The 17,032-nt window shown below is 40.7% G+C and overlaps 2 protein-coding genes across 4 annotated transcripts in view; one reads left to right on the top strand and one right to left on the bottom strand.

Annotated features, from left to right (window-relative positions):
• Positions 1-11,739, top strand: part of LOC124861578 (transmembrane protein 163-like) — a 42,615-nt gene extending 30,876 nt beyond the window's left edge. For both annotated transcript variants that reach the window (XM_047355415.1, XM_047355416.1), the window contains exons 7-9: positions 4,928-5,039; positions 5,475-5,616; positions 8,159-11,739. In XM_047355415.1, the coding sequence (XP_047211371.1) occupies positions 4,928-5,039; positions 5,475-5,616; positions 8,159-8,219 (315 nt within the window). In that variant the 3' untranslated portion in view covers positions 8,220-11,739. The remainder of the gene's footprint in view (positions 1-4,927; positions 5,040-5,474; positions 5,617-8,158) is intronic.
• Positions 11,686-17,032, bottom strand: part of mgat5 (alpha-1,6-mannosylglycoprotein 6-beta-N-acetylglucosaminyltransferase) — an 83,492-nt gene continuing 78,145 nt past the window's right edge. For both annotated transcript variants that reach the window (XM_047355411.1, XM_047355412.1), the window contains exons 14-17: positions 16,835-16,951; positions 16,277-16,351; positions 15,337-15,494; positions 11,686-15,161 (exon numbers count right to left, since the gene is read on the bottom strand). In XM_047355411.1, coding sequence (XP_047211367.1) covers positions 14,963-15,161; positions 15,337-15,494; positions 16,277-16,351; positions 16,835-16,951 — 549 coding nt within the window. In that variant the 3' untranslated portion in view covers positions 11,686-14,962. The remainder of the gene's footprint in view (positions 15,162-15,336; positions 15,495-16,276; positions 16,352-16,834; positions 16,952-17,032) is intronic.

Raw genomic sequence — 17,032 nt, 5'->3', positions numbered from 1 at the left:
TCCAAGAAGATGAACAGGAGGCAGTTGGTCTCTAGTTTTACGCTGAGTTTTGTTTTTCTTACTTGTTTTATTCCCCACTAACTGGTTGTGAGAATGAGGTGTAACCGTGCTGGTGCTGCTGGATAAAGAATGTCACAAATCTCAGGTGTGAAGACTCGAGAGCGTTAACGCTGCTGTAATTAGCTTTATTGCCCTGTTGCTAGGCCCCCATAGAGACTGCTTATGATCAAAAATTGGATAATCAAAAAATAATATTTAGAAATTTGGCAATCTTGTGCATGGTTGGAAACCTATGTGTGTCTGTGAACCTCACAAACCTCACTGCTCATATTAAATATTTCATGTGAAGCCCCTCATGGTCCGTAAACTGCAGAAAGTTCTTTATTTCTTGACGAAAGCTAATGTGAAATGCAGAAATATTTAGATCCTTTTACTGTTGAAGCCGCAAACGTCAGTGTGTTTTACTGGGATTTTTGTGCTAGACCAACACAAAGTTGTGCATAGCTGTAAAGTCGAAGGAAAATGATTAATCAAATTAAAATCTGAAATCTAGCAGACAGCATAGAGATAAAGTAGTGGAGAAGTTTAAACCAGGGTTAACTGACAAATGTATATAGTATTAAAAATGTTAGACACAACACACTATTTGTCTTTTATTAGCCATCTCTTTCTTGCTTTCGTTTTAATTTCATTGATTGTTCAGGATCACAAACATCCAGCGATGTTAACTAAACAGTTTTGGCTTCTTTAAACTTGTCTAATTGCACTAGAGGTGTTTTGAATCGGGAAACTGTGCTTCTCTTTTAATAAGGCAAAAATGTATTAAACTTTTATATGTTTTGGGTTTACGATGATTTGCAGATTACTCCATTAAAATTCGACTGCTTTGTTTCACAAAGAGATTGCATATTTAGTTCTGAGGAGGTAAAAATAAAAAAGTTATTTTTAAAGTTCTGTGCCGGTGAGTATTTTCAGTGATTAATGAATACAAATCCAGACCACATGATTCAGGTTTTATAATGAATCATTTTCTTTGCCCTTCCCAATTATGCGCTGCACTGTGTTGGTCTGTCAGATAAAATCTCCCCAGAAATACAGCGAAGGTTTGTTGGTAATGTGAGGAAAATTTGAGACAGAGGTGTGAATACTTTGTATTTGTCCTCTGCATGAAAACTGTGATTGACCTACAGAAATTGTTCTTTTGGCATTGATTGCCTATTATTAAATTTAAAAATCTATATCTGCATGTGGATCTACTGTAATGAAGTTTTTAATTTTAATAGAGTAGCTTCAGAGCAAAAGGTTACCAAGCCTTTGTAAGTCACCCGGGTTAGAAATTCAGTTAGTTTTCCAAATCCTCTATTGATTTATTGGACCAACTGTGTTTTCACTCCATTCATCTGCTGCTGCAGAGAAGAAGACAGATGGTACTAATAAATGGCGAGCACTAAAGCAAAAGAACGGTCGACAGATTGTGTTTTTCTTCTTCTCTCACACGCTCATTTTGTAACACACCGGCTTCTGCAGTCAGGGCGGCATGTAGCTGTGCTCGTCTTTAAGCCTTCCTCACTGTGCCAGGGTTGGAAATAATGCTGATTTGCCTCACTTCCCCCACACTCCCTCATCCTCATGAAATATTAATAAGGTAAGCAGCTGCTTAAATATGCAGGTTAGATAAAGGAGGAGGTGGGGGGTCTATATAAAGGAGGGTGGATGGGTTGACACCTGACTGGTCCCACTCTGCTTCTTCGTGCCCAATTAATGTCAGTTAGTGTCCACAACAACACTGATCTCTGCATTGTACTGAAAGCCCTTACAAGCTTCACTTTAATGAGTTTCAGGGACTGTAGTGACCTCAGTGAGGTAAGACATTCACTTCAAGAGTGTAAATATGCTGCATGTAGCACAAATATGGACTTTCATCCAAGAAGGGAAGAAAAAGAAAAATGGAAATAAAACCAAGATTTGATCCCTGCCTTCATGAGTCAGCTTTCAGCACCAGAACCGCCACAATTAAACAGGCTTTACTTGGTCAGACGTTGCTGTTTTAAGGGCACCTTCATGCCAAAGCTGTTTGATCTGCCGTAACAGCCCAGAGATCATTTCCTCAGTTAGTCTGTTTCATGGGTCTGGGTGTGAAAGCTCATTTGAACTCTGGTGCAGACCAAACAATTGTACTCTAGTCTGCCTGAAACGGGGGGGTTCGATGTATTCAGAATGGAACCCTGTGACAGTTCGCTTATACAGCAGATGACATTCCTTGTGAAGCCTCATGAATGGATTTTGCTTGACATTTTTCTCAAGCCTGCGGTTATTCTTTTTGCTGGTGCAGTTTTTCTACCACACTTTTTCCTTCCACTTAACTTTCTTTAAATATTCTTGGATACAGCGCTCTATGAACAACCAGCTTCTTTAGCAATGAGCTTCTGTGGCTTAGTGAGGGTGTCATGTAGACATCTGTCTAGTCAGCAGTCTTCTCCATGCTTGTGTTTCCTACTGACCCAGACTGGCAGACCATCTAGAGTATCTGGAAACCTTTGCAGGTGTTTTGAGTTAACAGATTAGGGTGACACCAGGAGTTTCCGATATTTCACTTTTTCACAATATTCACATTTTCTGAGACATTGAACTTTGGGTTTTCATTCTCTAAGCCATAATTATCAAAATTACAAGAAATAATGGCTTGAAATGTATGGGGTTTTCAGCTGCACCTGTCCACAGAACGTTCTTCCTATCTAAAAGGAATATTGTAGATTAACAGGAAATTCAATTCTTACAAGAAAAAGCTCTCATTTCATTTCTAATTTAAATGGAAATTAGATATGGGTGCAGTTTTTGATCCAATGTTAAAACTGCTTGCCTTACGCTGTAGCTGCTCTTACTGGTTAGCTTCTTGTGATAGTGCCACCACAAACGTTTAGATGTTGTAACTGCAGGACCTTATCCAGGCGGTTTGGCCTGCTTTCAAAAGTGTGAAATTGACCCGAAACGAATAAAATGTTATCCTGGACCATCCTGGGGGGAAATCGGCCTTACTCCACACGTTGCATCTCATTGATCAACCAGTGGACCAGGATGTTTGGGTAACATGAGACCTATGTAGCCTGGCAAAAGTATTCAGCCCCCCCTTTGGGATTTCTTATGTTTTGTTGCCTCACAACCTGTAGTTATTGTTTAATTTCATTTATAGAACATGCCTGCAACTTTGAAGATGGATTATTTTTTATTGTGAAGCAAACAACAGATAGGACAAAATAACAGAAAACTGCAGCGTGCATTACTGTTCACACCCCTAAAGTCAGTACTTTGACAGTTAGAGCTGCAAGTCGCTTTGGATAAATCTCTATGAACTTGTCACATTTTGCCACTAGGATTTTTGCCCATTTTTCTTTAAGACAAAGCTGCTCCAGCTTCTCCTTGCAATGTTTTCGTTGGTGAACAGCATCACAAAGTCTAACCACAGATTATCATTCAGATTGAGGTCTGGACTTTGATTAGGCCATTCCAACACATTTAAATGTATCCCCTTAAACCACTCGAGTGTTGCTTTAGCAGTATGCTTTGAGTCATTGTCCTGCTGGAAGGTGAACCCAGTCTCAAATCACAGTCAGACTGACATGAATTGCTCAAGAATATTTCTGTGCAGTTTATTCCCTAGAAAACCAAATGTCAAAATGGAAACAGTTTTGCCATGGGTTGCTGGAACTGAACACCATGCACGGGGATGTGTAGCTGTAAAATGTAAATGTCACATACAGTAAATCCCAATGGAATGCATTAGAAATTGAGACTGTAAAATGACAAAATGTTAAAAAGTTCATGTGGTATGAACAGTTTTATGTTGTACCAAATGTTTCCTGAAGTCATTCCTTGGTTTGTTTAGGTACCTAATGTCAAAACTGTATACAGTAGGGAGTCTGAAGTCTGTCCAGCAATCAGTTTATATATGTTTACTGTCCCCTCCTGATTCCCTCTTTAAGATATTACTTTTTAGAATAAATGTTTGGTAAATCATCTCACCCTGCACATACCTGTGATATCGGTCTTTCAAAGAAAGAAGAAATTTAGTTGGTTCCTGTGGATTACATGTGGGGAATCTTATGGGTACTGAGCATTTATTTAAGCTTCAAGCTTTATGCAGCTGAAAAAAAGTAAAATTAAGCTTAAATCTTATAGAAAGCTTTACATTATAAAATCATGTCTGTATTTTCTGGAAGGGCTTATCCATCAATACCACTAAAGAATGTGATCTGTGCTGTAGACTAGTCAGGTCTATGCAGCACGTTTTCTCTCCTCTTTGATGTGTGAGCCAGCCAAAGTAGCTTTTCATGGCTCCAAGGCCGTAGTGCAATATTAATGCTGCCGCAGAGGTGCTGAAGGCTCTGCAGCTCCCTTTCTCTTCTTTCAGCCAGCCTTTGTGCTCCAGACTCTTTCTGCTGTGAAATTCTTAGAAGCTACAGCAAGAAAATGATTAAAACTAAACAGCAACCAGAGATTTTTGCAATTAAAGAGAAGCTAAAGGGAATAATTTTAGAGTATTATTTGTTGGTTTAGAGGGAGTGGATGCATCTGTGCTGCTTGATCCACTATCTGAGAGCTACAGGGCTCCTCTGAATGACCTGCACAGATTGGAGGGTTGGTGAAAGAGACCTTTAGTCCTGATCTGAATGCTGCTCTTCAGATGTCACTGTGGGGCTTTTATTGGAGAGATGCCCACATCCGTCTGATTTAAAGCTTTAGAAGCCAATGAATCAAAGTAGAAAACACCTTTACACAGTGCAATTGCTGAATAATCATAGTAAATCTACAAATGGATAAAGAAACATTAGATTGGACTTGAGGTTAATCCTTCAGGAGCACAGTCATAAACATCAAACACTAGCAGGCAAAGACTCACAGTTGCTTTTTCCTTCTTCATCTCTTTCAGGACGACTTCCTGTTCAGCGTATCCATTGTCAGCGGCTTGGTGTGTGTCATCCTGGCTGTGATCAAGTTCATGCTTGGCAAAGTGCTCACCAGCCGAGCTCTTGTCACCGATGGTGAGTGCACACACATGCTCACATGAATTCAGTTGATTCATGATCCAGAGCACAGGTTTTACCTTTTTAATTAGGTCAAACCGCACATATCTGTCTGTGATGTAAGAGAGCGTGACATTTATTTGTGCGTTGACATTCCTGCAGTTCTCCACCCGGAAAGAGCAACTTCAGTTACCTGACTGACGGACACTGGAGGCATTTCAAGCCCTCCTACACTAATTTACTTTCTATAAAGTTCAGAGCCTTGCAAAACTGTTTCCCCACAGCATGATGCTGCCACCACCATGTTTCACTGTTCGGCTGCTTCTCTGCTCGGCTTTATCACATTAAATCCTGATAAAATACATTATTTGGTACATTAAGACTGGTTTAAATACCTCTGCAATGTATGAGTGCCCAGAAAGCTTTCTGTACCAAACTATTTTCTCTTTCCAGGATTCAACTCTCTGGTCGGAGGGATTATGGGGTTCTCCATCCTCATCAGTGCTGAAGTTTTCAAACATGAGCCCAAGGTGTGGTACCTGGATGGAACAATAGGGGTCCTCATGGGCCTCATCATCCTCGCCTATGGAGTCAAGTAAGTTACATCCGAATATATCTGTAAGGTATGGTGTTTATTTAGACACTAACACAAATACAAAAGAAGAGAAAAAGGCCCCAAATATTCCAGAAAGCTGCACCATCGCAATTTAAAATGAAAATATGAATGAGGACATAAATATTATTTCCCCTAAACAATAGGTCTGGATTGGAAAACTACTCAAAGCTCTCAGAAGTAGTAGTGATGGAAGTTTTTATACCCATTAAACTTATTGACAATTTTGTCATGTTACATCCACAAACTTCAATGTGTTCCATGTGATTTTATCTAATAAACCAACACAATGTAGCATATAACTGAACAGAAAGGAAGATATGTGGTTCTAAAATGTGTTTACAATTGAAAATACGGAAAGTCTGCTGTGCATTTGTATCCAGCCCCCCTTTACTCTAATAGCCCTAAATAAACTCCAGAGAGAAAGTCGAGGAAAAGTTTAAAGCAGAGTTGGGTGAGAAAACAACACCCCAAGCACAGAGAACTGTTCACTTCATCATCTGAAAACAGAGTTTGGCTCGACTGCAAACCTACCAAGACATGGCTGTTCACCTACACTGACAGGCTGGGCAAGGTAAGTGTTAATTAAAAGAGGCCAAAAGGTCCATAGTAACTCTGGAGTAGCTGCAGATACCCAAACCTCAGGTGTGGGAATCTGTTGACAAGTAAAATAAATTGCACTCCACAACTATGAATTTGGAAGAAGGTGCTCTAGTCATAAGAAAACTGTTATATTTGTCCTATACACGTATGAAGGAAAACTAACTCTGCACATCACTCTGTAAACACCCTCCCCATGGTGAAACATGATGGGGGTAGTATCAAAATGTGGAGATGCTGTTCTTTAGCAGGAGGCGGAGGGCTGGTCAACCTGTTGGTGGGCTGGTCTTGACTGGGTGTTAGAATGACCCTGTCAAAGTCCAAACCTTAATCCAGTTGGGAAACTGTGACAAGACTTAATAGTTGGTGTTTACAGATGTTCCTCATCCAGTCTGAGTTTGAGCTGTTATGCAAAGAAGAATGTGCAAAACCTTCAGTCTCTAGGTGTGCAAAGCTGGTAGTGACATACCACAAACGACTTGTAGCTGTACAGGTCCTTCTCAAAAAATTAGCATATTGTGATAAAGTTCATTATTTTCCATAATGTCATGATGAAAATGTAACATTCATATATTTTAGATTCATTGCACACTAACTGAAATATTTCAGGTCTTTTATTGTCTTAATACGGATGATTTTGGCATACAGCTCATGAAAACCCAAAATTCCTATCTCACAAAATTAGCATATCATTAAAAGGGTCTCTAAACGAGCTATGAACCTAATCATCTGAATCAACGAGTTAACTCTAAACACCTGCAAAAGATTCCTGAGGCCTTTAAAACTCCCAGCCGGTCCACTGTGTTTTATCAAGGGCAGGGTCAATACAGCTAGCTATCAGGAGATTTTGGAGCACTTCATGCTTCCATCTGCTGAAAAGCTTTACGGAGATGAAGATTTCATTTTTCAGCACGACCTGGCACCTGCTCACAGTGCCAAAACCACTGGTAAATGGTTTACTGACCATGGTATCACTGTGCTCAATTGGCCTGCCAACTCTCCTGACCTGAACCCCATAGAGAATCTGTGGGATATTGTGAAGAGAACGTTGAGAGACTCAAGACCCAACACTCTGGATGAGCTAAAGGCCGCTATCGAAGCATCCTGGGCCTCCATAAGACCTCAGCAGTGCCACAGGCTGATTGCCTCCATGCCACGCCGCATTGAAGCAGTCATTTCTGCAAAAGGATTCCCGACCAAGTATTGAGTGCATAACTGTACATGATTATTTGAAGGTTGACGTTTTTTGTATTAAAAACACTTTTCTTTTATTGGTCGGATGAAATATGCTAATTTTGTGAGATAGGAATTTTGGGTTTTCATGAGCTGTATGCCAAAATCATCCGTATTAAGACAATAAAAGACCTGAAATATTTCAGTTAGTGTGCAATGAATCTAAAATATATGAATGTTACATTTTCATCATGACATTAAAATAATGAACTTTATCACAATATGCTAATATTTTGAGAAGGACCTGTATATGCTGTGAAAAGTGAGTCTGCAAAGTATTGAGTGGCTAAATACAAATGCATGTCACATTTTTGAGAATTGCATTGTGAAAATATCTTAAAATCCTGTTATTTCCCTCCCATTTTACAATTGTGCATTACTTTATGCTGGTGTGTCACATAAAACCCAAATCAAATAAAGTTTTTGGTTTTAATATGTGTGAATACTGCTTCAAGGTGCTGTAATACAGTGTCAAATAGGACCTTGTTCTGACAATCTGAGGGGTTATACTAATTATAACAGTTTAAAAAGACGGGCAGGTTTAGTTAAAAGAAAAAATGCCTCTATTTAAAGTTTAAATTATTTTAGGGAAATTATGTAGTTTCACAAAACCTAAAAGCAGTAAGAGTTTTCCACAGTGGCATGCTGGGATAACCAGTTTTAACTTAAAACTGTCCTCCATGTGCTCCAGGCTGCTGCGGGACATGATCCCCCGGGTCAGACAGACCAGGAACTACGAGCGCTTTGAGTGATGGGTCACAGAGGAAACACGGGGGACTGACAGGACGGGGGGGGGGACAGTAGAGACGCTCCCTACTGCCTATCCACAGACAGTCACACTCAGTCCTCAAGCGGAAGACGTCTGTCTGCCAAAGACTGAACTGAGGATCTGAAGCGAAGGGGAACGGTGACAATGGATGAAACCTTTGGGACTTTCTATGTGTTTTACTGTTCAGTGTACATACAGTCTATCTAAACCTGTCTGGTCGCAGTGAGTCGGTGCTCTGCTTTTTCATGCCTCTATTTGTAGTTCTGAGTTTGAGCGGCAGTGTGTTAAAGGCTAATGGGCCGAGAGTCCATAGCGGTCAGAGATTTTAGTTCAGCCAGCTGATTTAGTGTACCTCAGCTCCAGCTCATGATGCTGTAACAACAGCAGATTATTTGTCCCATGGTTCCTGGAGGCCTTCGCTCAGCTGTGCTATAAAATGTTGCAGTGCATCAGCTCGAACTGATTGATGTAGCAGCTCTGTATTACCAGAGATTTACTTTTTTTATGACTACAGGGAGGATATCAACGGAAGGCCCATTAGGCAAAGGAAGCAGGTGCGACATTTTAGCAGCTTTGTTCCAGCTTTCTGATGCCAGCTTCATCGTTCATTTCAGTTATCAGTTTGGATGTTTAGTTATGGCCGGCTCTGCACTGAGTCGTAGACATAACTACCTTTTTGTTTTTGTTTTGCCATCCAAAGGTTTCTCAACATTCCTTGTCAATATTCTGTATTTTTCCTGACTCAAATTTCCTCATTTCTCATTCCTTTCCAGCTTGTTGTTGAAGTATGAATACAAAGTTTCTCTATTCATTTACGGTCGATAGTTCTACAGAAGTCAGGCTTTACAGATGGATGGACAACTGGAAATATGATATGGATATATGCCAGACAGATGGACGAAACATTTATGCAGTGGGACAGGAAATTGTAATATTTTTCCCCACTGTATATATATATATATAAAAAACACCAACTACTCACTAAAGCACAAATGTTCTGTTTTAGTTCAGCTTCATTAGGACACCTGGTGTTTTCTACCTCCTGTGATATAAAGTGTTGGTTTATCTAGCTGGTTTGCTTTGTACTCCTGAAGGTGGTCAAATGTATTTCTGTTCAGCTTTAGTTGTCTCAGAGGCTAAAAAAGCAGCAGGTTTGTTTCCTGTTTGGTTTTAACTGGGAAATGTTTCCCCTATGAACTGCCATAAATTTCCATTGATTGCCACACTTAATACTCTTTTTCCCTGTTTTCCAGATAGTTAACCGGGTTTGTTGATTCCCACATGGTCCATTGCTACCACTGTGAACTATAGTACTGTTTTAACACAACGATCTGGATTCAGTCAGGTTAGTAGTAAAGACTCTACTGTAGGGCACATTTCAGTCTTGCTGCCTGATAAACCTTCATGACTGATTGACTGAGGTTTCAGTTTAACTGTTTTATTGCCTGACCACAGGTTAGTAAATCTGGTGAATCTGAAACTAACCCAGCAGACCAGTTCATAAAGTTATGATTTCCCAGGCTGTAGTTACATTGGCTTTGGCATAAAGTAAGAATGCAAGTTCAAATTTACTGTTCTGGGCAGCCACCAAGTCAATATGTATCCCAATTATTTATCAGGAGCTCCCTTATCACAAGCTGCAGTTTGCATTGGGATTTCAATGGGCTGCTCCTAGTTTAACGATGACGCGGTAATAAAACTTGATGTTTTTTCATGTCGAACAATTACTACCCACCTGACTGGGAATATTTCGTCCTGATTGACAAGATCTGGTTAATCAGGACCTTATAAAACCTTTGCTTTGAACTGTTATTTCTATCTGTGCTCATATTTAAATCTAAAGCCTTAATTTTGCTAATCAGTGAAATGTAAACATTATTAGCAAGTTTAATCTGTTGGATGTGATTGTCAGGTTACAGCAGGGTCCAGGATATTGGTTTTTTTTTTATGGACTTTTCTTAGGTCTGTACTTGCTGCAGTGGTTGTAAATGAACTCTATGCTTTGATGCTAGTTTTTATTATATGCAACCATCTGATATTTTCTTTTTTAACTTGATTTCAAAATGAATCCATCTTTCATTGCATTAGTATAATCTCACCCTGAAAACAAAAACCCAACTTTTAATCAAGTGCATTTATTCAGTGGAAAATATTCAATGTTATGACAAATGTTTGCATAATAAATGTAACAGAAGCATTTAAAAAATTTGTCTCCATATCAACCATTGTGTGCCACCTATTTGGAGGAGATGGCTATAAAATGCTTTTTCTGTCCTACCATCACAAACGTAAACGCTGCTTCTGATTCTCAGTCGTCCAAGTGTTTTAAGAAGCAGGCAGCTGGATTTCTTTTTTAAAGATTTTTTGGCACTAGTGGCCTTTATTTTAATTTTATTTTTTTGACAGTAGGCAGACAGGAGAGAAGGGTAGACATTCAGCAAATGTCGCCGGGTCCGAGCCTCGAACTCGGGACGGCCGCTTTGAGGACTGTAGCCTCTGTATATAGTTGCACGCTTAACCCCTACACCATCAGCGCCGCACCCATTTCTTTTGTTTCTTGAAGACGTTTTACTTCTCGTCCAAAAGGCTTCTGCAGTTCTGAACATGCCTGGATGTAATGGGCTCTAACACACTAATGGGGAAATTAGGACATGCGAGTCCCTTGCTCTACCTTTTATTCAGCTCAATATTTGGGTCTGTTGTAGCATTATGGATAAAATCTGTTGGAAATGCTGTTTTCAAAACAGTAATGGCTGAGGAACTCAGTGTAGTGACTGTTTTTGCAGAAGTAATCCTTCAAGTTAATTTCTGAGCCTTTTTTACCGTTTTAAATCTTGTGGCTGGCTGGTCACACAAACCTGCATGGCATTTTCTTTTAAATACTAGGAGATTTTAAGCAAATATATCTGGTGGCCTCCGCCAATAAATGCCATTGGTTCTTTTGGCAGGATAAAGATCCAAAACATTCTGTCTGAAATGGTTAACCAGACAGAAAAACAATTTTCCTCCATGGTCATCTCAGTCCGCACACTTGAATCCTACAGAAAACATGCGGGCTGAGCAAAGAGTAGAGAGGACCCAGGACTGTGGGCGATCCAGACAAACTGCGCACAAGTGGTTTTACAATTTGACAGCAATGGCTGCAGTAATGGTTACTTAACTTGAAGAATAAATGCACACTAAGTAAAGAACAGAGTTTTTAAACATTTCCAGTGTGATTATACTACTGCAATAAAATAAGGATTTATTGTCAGGCTTTTTCCATGGCATTGTATGAAGTACTGAGAAACATCAGAAGTTAGCTTCAGCCTGAAGCATCCTAAACACTGACTTTAGAGCACACACTGAGGTAGAGGCTGCTCCTCAGCCTGCATTAACTGTATGTTTCTGTGTAAATACTGAGTGTACCGTCCTGTGATGTTAAAGAAAGCCAGAACCTGAGCCGTTTGTCACAGAAAAAAGATTTATTTAAAAATAAAGCCGTTTCCCTCAGTGAGAACAAACAAAATGTCACTGTTCACCTTTTGGCCGATTGGACCACAATCATCACGGTTCTGCTGAATTCAGACACTGGATGCTAACAGAGCTTCAAACAATATCCAGCTTGAAAAACAAATGAACCTGTTTGACTGTAAAACAAGATATGGTTGGTGCTCAGAGCAGATCTCTAGAGGCAAGACAACTGAGGATGTGAGGTTTGAATAACTAAATAAGGCTTTTGGTTGCAACTTAAAACGGGTTTGCCTCACAGTTGCTCAAACCCATTAGGGTCACGTGTGCTCAGCTGAAGACTTCTGTGACTAATCAGTTAAAGGCAACCATTCTACATCTGCTGCTATAATCCAATTACTCCTGTTTATTGGGTAATGTAATTACTATTAAACATGTAAATGGTTGAGGCAGACCCAAACTGAAAGCACCAAAAGGCACATTTATGTATTAAAACAAATGCTAACTTGGCAGCAGATAACGGACCAGTTAAAGGAAAATAAAACAGTCTGAGCAAAAAGTTAGAAAGTGAAGCATGAAGAAAATAGCCCAAAATGTTTGAAGCTCCTGCTCCTGTTGGAATAAAATAAGGCACATTTGTCCGCTACTATCAGTCTTAAAGAGACAGTGATGAGACAGAAACAGGCTAATAATTTACCCACTTCTGTGTTTCATAATAAAACATACAGTGCCTTTCAAAAATGGTCAAACCCCTGAAGCCTCAACACATTGTGTCAAATAACTTCCATGGATTTTATTAGGATTTATTCTGATAGACCAACACAAAGTAGTGCTTCACTAAAATGGAAGGAAATAATACATGGCTTTTAAAGGTTTTCAGTAATAAAATTTAGGAAAGACCTTTTTATTTAAACTTTAACTGTGATAACCCTACATAGAAGTCAGTGCAACTCGTCTTCTGAGGTCATGTAATTAGTAAATGGAGTATATTTGTGTGTAGAACAAAAGTGAACAAACATCTCAATACACAGCTGGTGGGTGCATCATGCTGTGGGGGATGCTTTTTTTCAGCAGGGACAGAAATTTAATGCCACGTTCCATCAGAAGTCGAAATTACTGACCTCCAAGTAGGAAATTTCAACTGGAACACCCGCGAAAGTTGGGGCAACACGACCATACACAACTTCTGCATTCGAGATGGTTGCTACCTGCATCAATAGTAGTAAAACGTTCTTACTGTGACTGTTTTTAGCAGTTTATTATTTATATAACATTTAGTCAGTTGTACAGGTTCTACTTTTTAGTGTTCATGAGATGTTTCAACGCATGAAATACCGCATAGAACAGTGTTACTGTCATAGTTGCTAGCAATACGAATGAAAATGAGCAGGAAAACTGAAACGCCACAACTCAGAGATGATGTAAACTCCGACTTCCCAGGTTAATGGAACGCAGCACAAATACGGGGCAATCCGGCAAGACTTTGGACAGATGTTCTTCCAACAGGACAACCCTAAACATACAGCATGAGCTGCAATGGCATGGTTTAGATCAAAGCACATTCGTGTGCTACAATGGCCTAATCAGTGTCCACACCTCAATACAACAGAGAATCAGACTTGAAGTTCACAGAACATTTCTGTCTCTAGATGTGCTGGTGGAGATATACCCTAGAGTTGCAGTCCGTCACTATAGTTTGTATTTGCTACTTTGTGCTGGTCGATCAAAGAAAAGCCTGATAAAATGCATTAAAGATTGCAGTTGAGCAGAAGGTTAAGGGGCGTTATTTTTACAAAGCAGAATGAGGGGGAAAAATGTAATCCAAATGGCACATTAATACCTCATGAAACATCCAAAGCATTTTTTTGGTCTCATATCACTTCTAAAGGCTGAAGAGTTGCAGACAAACCTCCTCATCTTGATTTTATGATAGTTTGTTTCTTAAATTACCCTCCATAAATAAAATCTTTAAACAGAAAAAAAGAAGACATCCTTGTTATAAATAAAGATTTCCAGCAAAACACAGCCATAAAGATCTGCATACAAAATAAATACAAAAGAAAACTTTCAACTCATATGAACAATATACAGTGTCACTAATATCTTTATAAACCTCTGCAAATAGATTACCATAGTGCATTTTATTCCATTTATCACAAGAACTACAAATTCATTTTCTTAATCGTTTCTTAGTTGGCAGGCAAATTAAAATTCTAATGATTATCCCAGAAAAACAGGAAGGTTCTGCGCTGCAGGAACGCATTGTTGGCGTGATTTTGCTGCTTAGTTTGCTGGACAAACATTTTCTACGAGTTTAGACAGCTGGTGTACATGAAGACACGGATGGATGGCTGTAAGGTTAACGCGTTTCTCTGCAGGCTGTGGCATTTCACTGTGTTATCACCTCACTGACAATGTTCTATCATCTACAACACGTCACAACATCCTACCACATGGCGACCCCGTGCACTACAGCGCTAGCCACAGAATGACCCTCACTGGGCCCCCCTACCCTGATCCTCTTCCACCCCGTGGCAGGGATCAGATGATGTGCAGCAACATTTTCACAATTCTCTACTGGCGTTTTGCAGAATCTCTCTTTCTCACACACACAGTCATCCTTAACGCAAATGTGCAACTTAAGCAAATAAAAATGAAGACTAATGGAGACTGTTCCAATTCTGGACCTTAAAACCTTGTAAAAGAGGATGGGAGGGGGTGTTCCTGGGCCCGATAAAACTCGAAGAATAAAAATCTAGATATCTACCTTCACCAATGACACCTCCATCATTTTGTGCAGAAAAGAGGAACAAGATGGTTACAGTGTAAAACTGAGTTGTTCTTCAGCTTATACGAGTGTGTTTGTATCCAGTCCAGTGCAACCTACCTAAAGAATAACATTGTTAGATTTGAACAGGAGGAATGGATGGAGGAGTTGGAGTGGCTGTCAGTAGGGGGCGGTAGAGTCCTTTTGTTTCCTGCCTGTGCAGAAAGGCTTTCACTGATATGAGCTGTGGATTTAAAGTCTGACCCAACTCCCTTTGTTCATTCAAGTAAAGTCACCAGTTTCCTGGAGTCTCGGCGCCCCCTGCTGGTGAATCAGAGTTGACAGGAGCTCTGGTTGGGTACAGGAGTGTGTCTCGTCCTGCAGCTGGGGGTAAAATAATAAATATGAAGAACAAACACAGTCTTAGAAAGTTTTTCATGTCTACTCCCACACCCAGCTTGCTTCTCATTCCAACCCCCTCCTCACTGCACTCCACCAGGCTGTAGGTGCTATAGGCAGTCTTTGCAGAGCGCCACCTGGCCCTTCATGTAGTCGCGGCAGGGGCAGATGCGCCGCAGTGTCTGGTGGGCGCCGGCGCAGCTGAAAAGCAGCAGGTCTGACTGGAAGACGCAGTGGTGGCGAGTTTCGCTGTAGGCCGGGACCACCGTATCGCCACTGGACTCCACCGTATGACAGGTGACATCAAACCTGACACAAACACACAGCTTCAGCTTGTCACCTCAAAATTACATATTTGCTAACTAACATGTGGCTCTTTTTGTAAGCATAGGAGACCAAGCAGGAGGGAAATTAACCCTTCACAGGAGGTCTCTGCTTCCACCTTGTGGCCTTTTTAAACATTGTGTGTTGGCCTGAATCCTACCTTTCCAGGTCTTTGTCCTTGTTGAGGTGCTGGAAAAAGGAGGGTTCACAGATGAGCTGCGCCTCCTGACACACCTGTTTACAAGACTGACCCGGCTCAGCCATTTTGACCTGCAGAGCGCTGAGGGGGGGCCACATGACCTGACCGTGGCAGAAGTCCTGACAAGAAAAGAGTTGTGTCATCACTAGAGAAAACATCAAAACACAATTACTGGTTTTTGATCACCTCAAATTACAGACTCTATACAGTGCCACGCAAAACCACAGCTGCTCCTTGAACCTTTAATCACATTAAGACCACATAATTCAGGTGGTGTTCAAACTCATTTGTAATGTCAGTTCCAGAAATAGCATTTTGCATAAAGACCACAAAGTACAATTTTAGTCTCATCTGAACAGAACATGTCCCACTTGTTTGTTGTGTTGCCATTTGTGGCAAACTGGACCTTCAATTGCTTTCTTTCAGCAATGATTTATCTTTGCCACTCTTCCATTAGGGTCCTGCTTTAAACGTCTCCACAACTTTCTCCCTGACATGCTGTGTTCCTTGGTCTTTATGATGCCCTTTGTTCTCTAATGCTCTCACAAACCTCTGAGGCCTTCACAGAACAGCAGTCAGGTTTTATGAGAGCTTTAGGTTCTATCTACTGCATCTATTTTTAGGAAATATTCCTCATGACCTGATGTTCTATTGTTTGGTTTTAAGAAGATCAAAGAGAAAACACTACATTATCTAGCTAAGAAAGGGAGCTCACCCTGCAGGGATGTCAGCCTTAATAATCTCCTTAATGCAGCTAATTATAAGCCGAGATTATTAAACCTTAAATTCTTTATGGTGCCTGAGGAAAACCACCCACTGAAGATGCTGAAAAAAAGTCTTATTGTTTTACACCTTGAGCAGATCGTGTCTATAAACACGAAACAACCTCCACAGTCTGTACCTGGTTCTCAATGAAGGCGTTGACTCTCTGTAGCATCCCCTCGCAGGTGAACTCGTAGGGCAGGTAGGGCTCAATCTGACCAGAAAAACACAACAAAACTCAAATTATTTCAAGATAACCTGAACTGATGTGTGCCTGTACATGGCATAAAGTAACTTCATCCCTCTGCCTCCTTGGGTCTCTACTGATTCTAGCTTACAGAAGAAAACCTTAAGCTGGCAGGAGCAACAACTGCAGCCTCTGTTGTTGCACCAAGTCACACTCTGTGTCTTTGTGTGCTGGGAGCAAGATGAGGACGAAGAGGAGGCGTAGAGCGCGAGCCAAGCTGGAGCCTGGTAAGCTGCGGGCCGCTACTGATCACAGAGCATATGAGACTGTTCAGGCTGGTCCCCTGAACAAAGCTTTTGTTATGGGCCAGCAGACCAAGCACAATAAAACATGAGGTTTACATATTCATGGACCCAGTCTGACTTTAATCCTTTATCTCCAAATCCATCTTGCTTGCATAGGCTTACATATGCAAAAATAACTGTCGCACTTTGACTATTTCACTGTTACCTTCTGGCTGAGTATGGACCGGAGGGCCCTCTCCACCTCAGCAGAGTTCTCGATGTCCACCGTCCACACGTGGGGCTGACCGATGTACACCTCTGCGTACGGATGCTGAGAGGTCAGCTGCAGACAAGAGAGCGACAGAGCCGCGGTGAGGAAAAGAAACCAGAGACATGCCATTCTAATGTACAAATGTGTCCACTC

This window comes from Girardinichthys multiradiatus, chromosome 24, assembly GCF_021462225.1.
Source record: "Girardinichthys multiradiatus isolate DD_20200921_A chromosome 24, DD_fGirMul_XY1, whole genome shotgun sequence".
Lineage (NCBI taxonomy): Eukaryota > Metazoa > Chordata > Actinopteri > Cyprinodontiformes > Goodeidae > Girardinichthys > Girardinichthys multiradiatus.
This window is presented reverse-complemented; position numbering and strand designations above follow the sequence as displayed.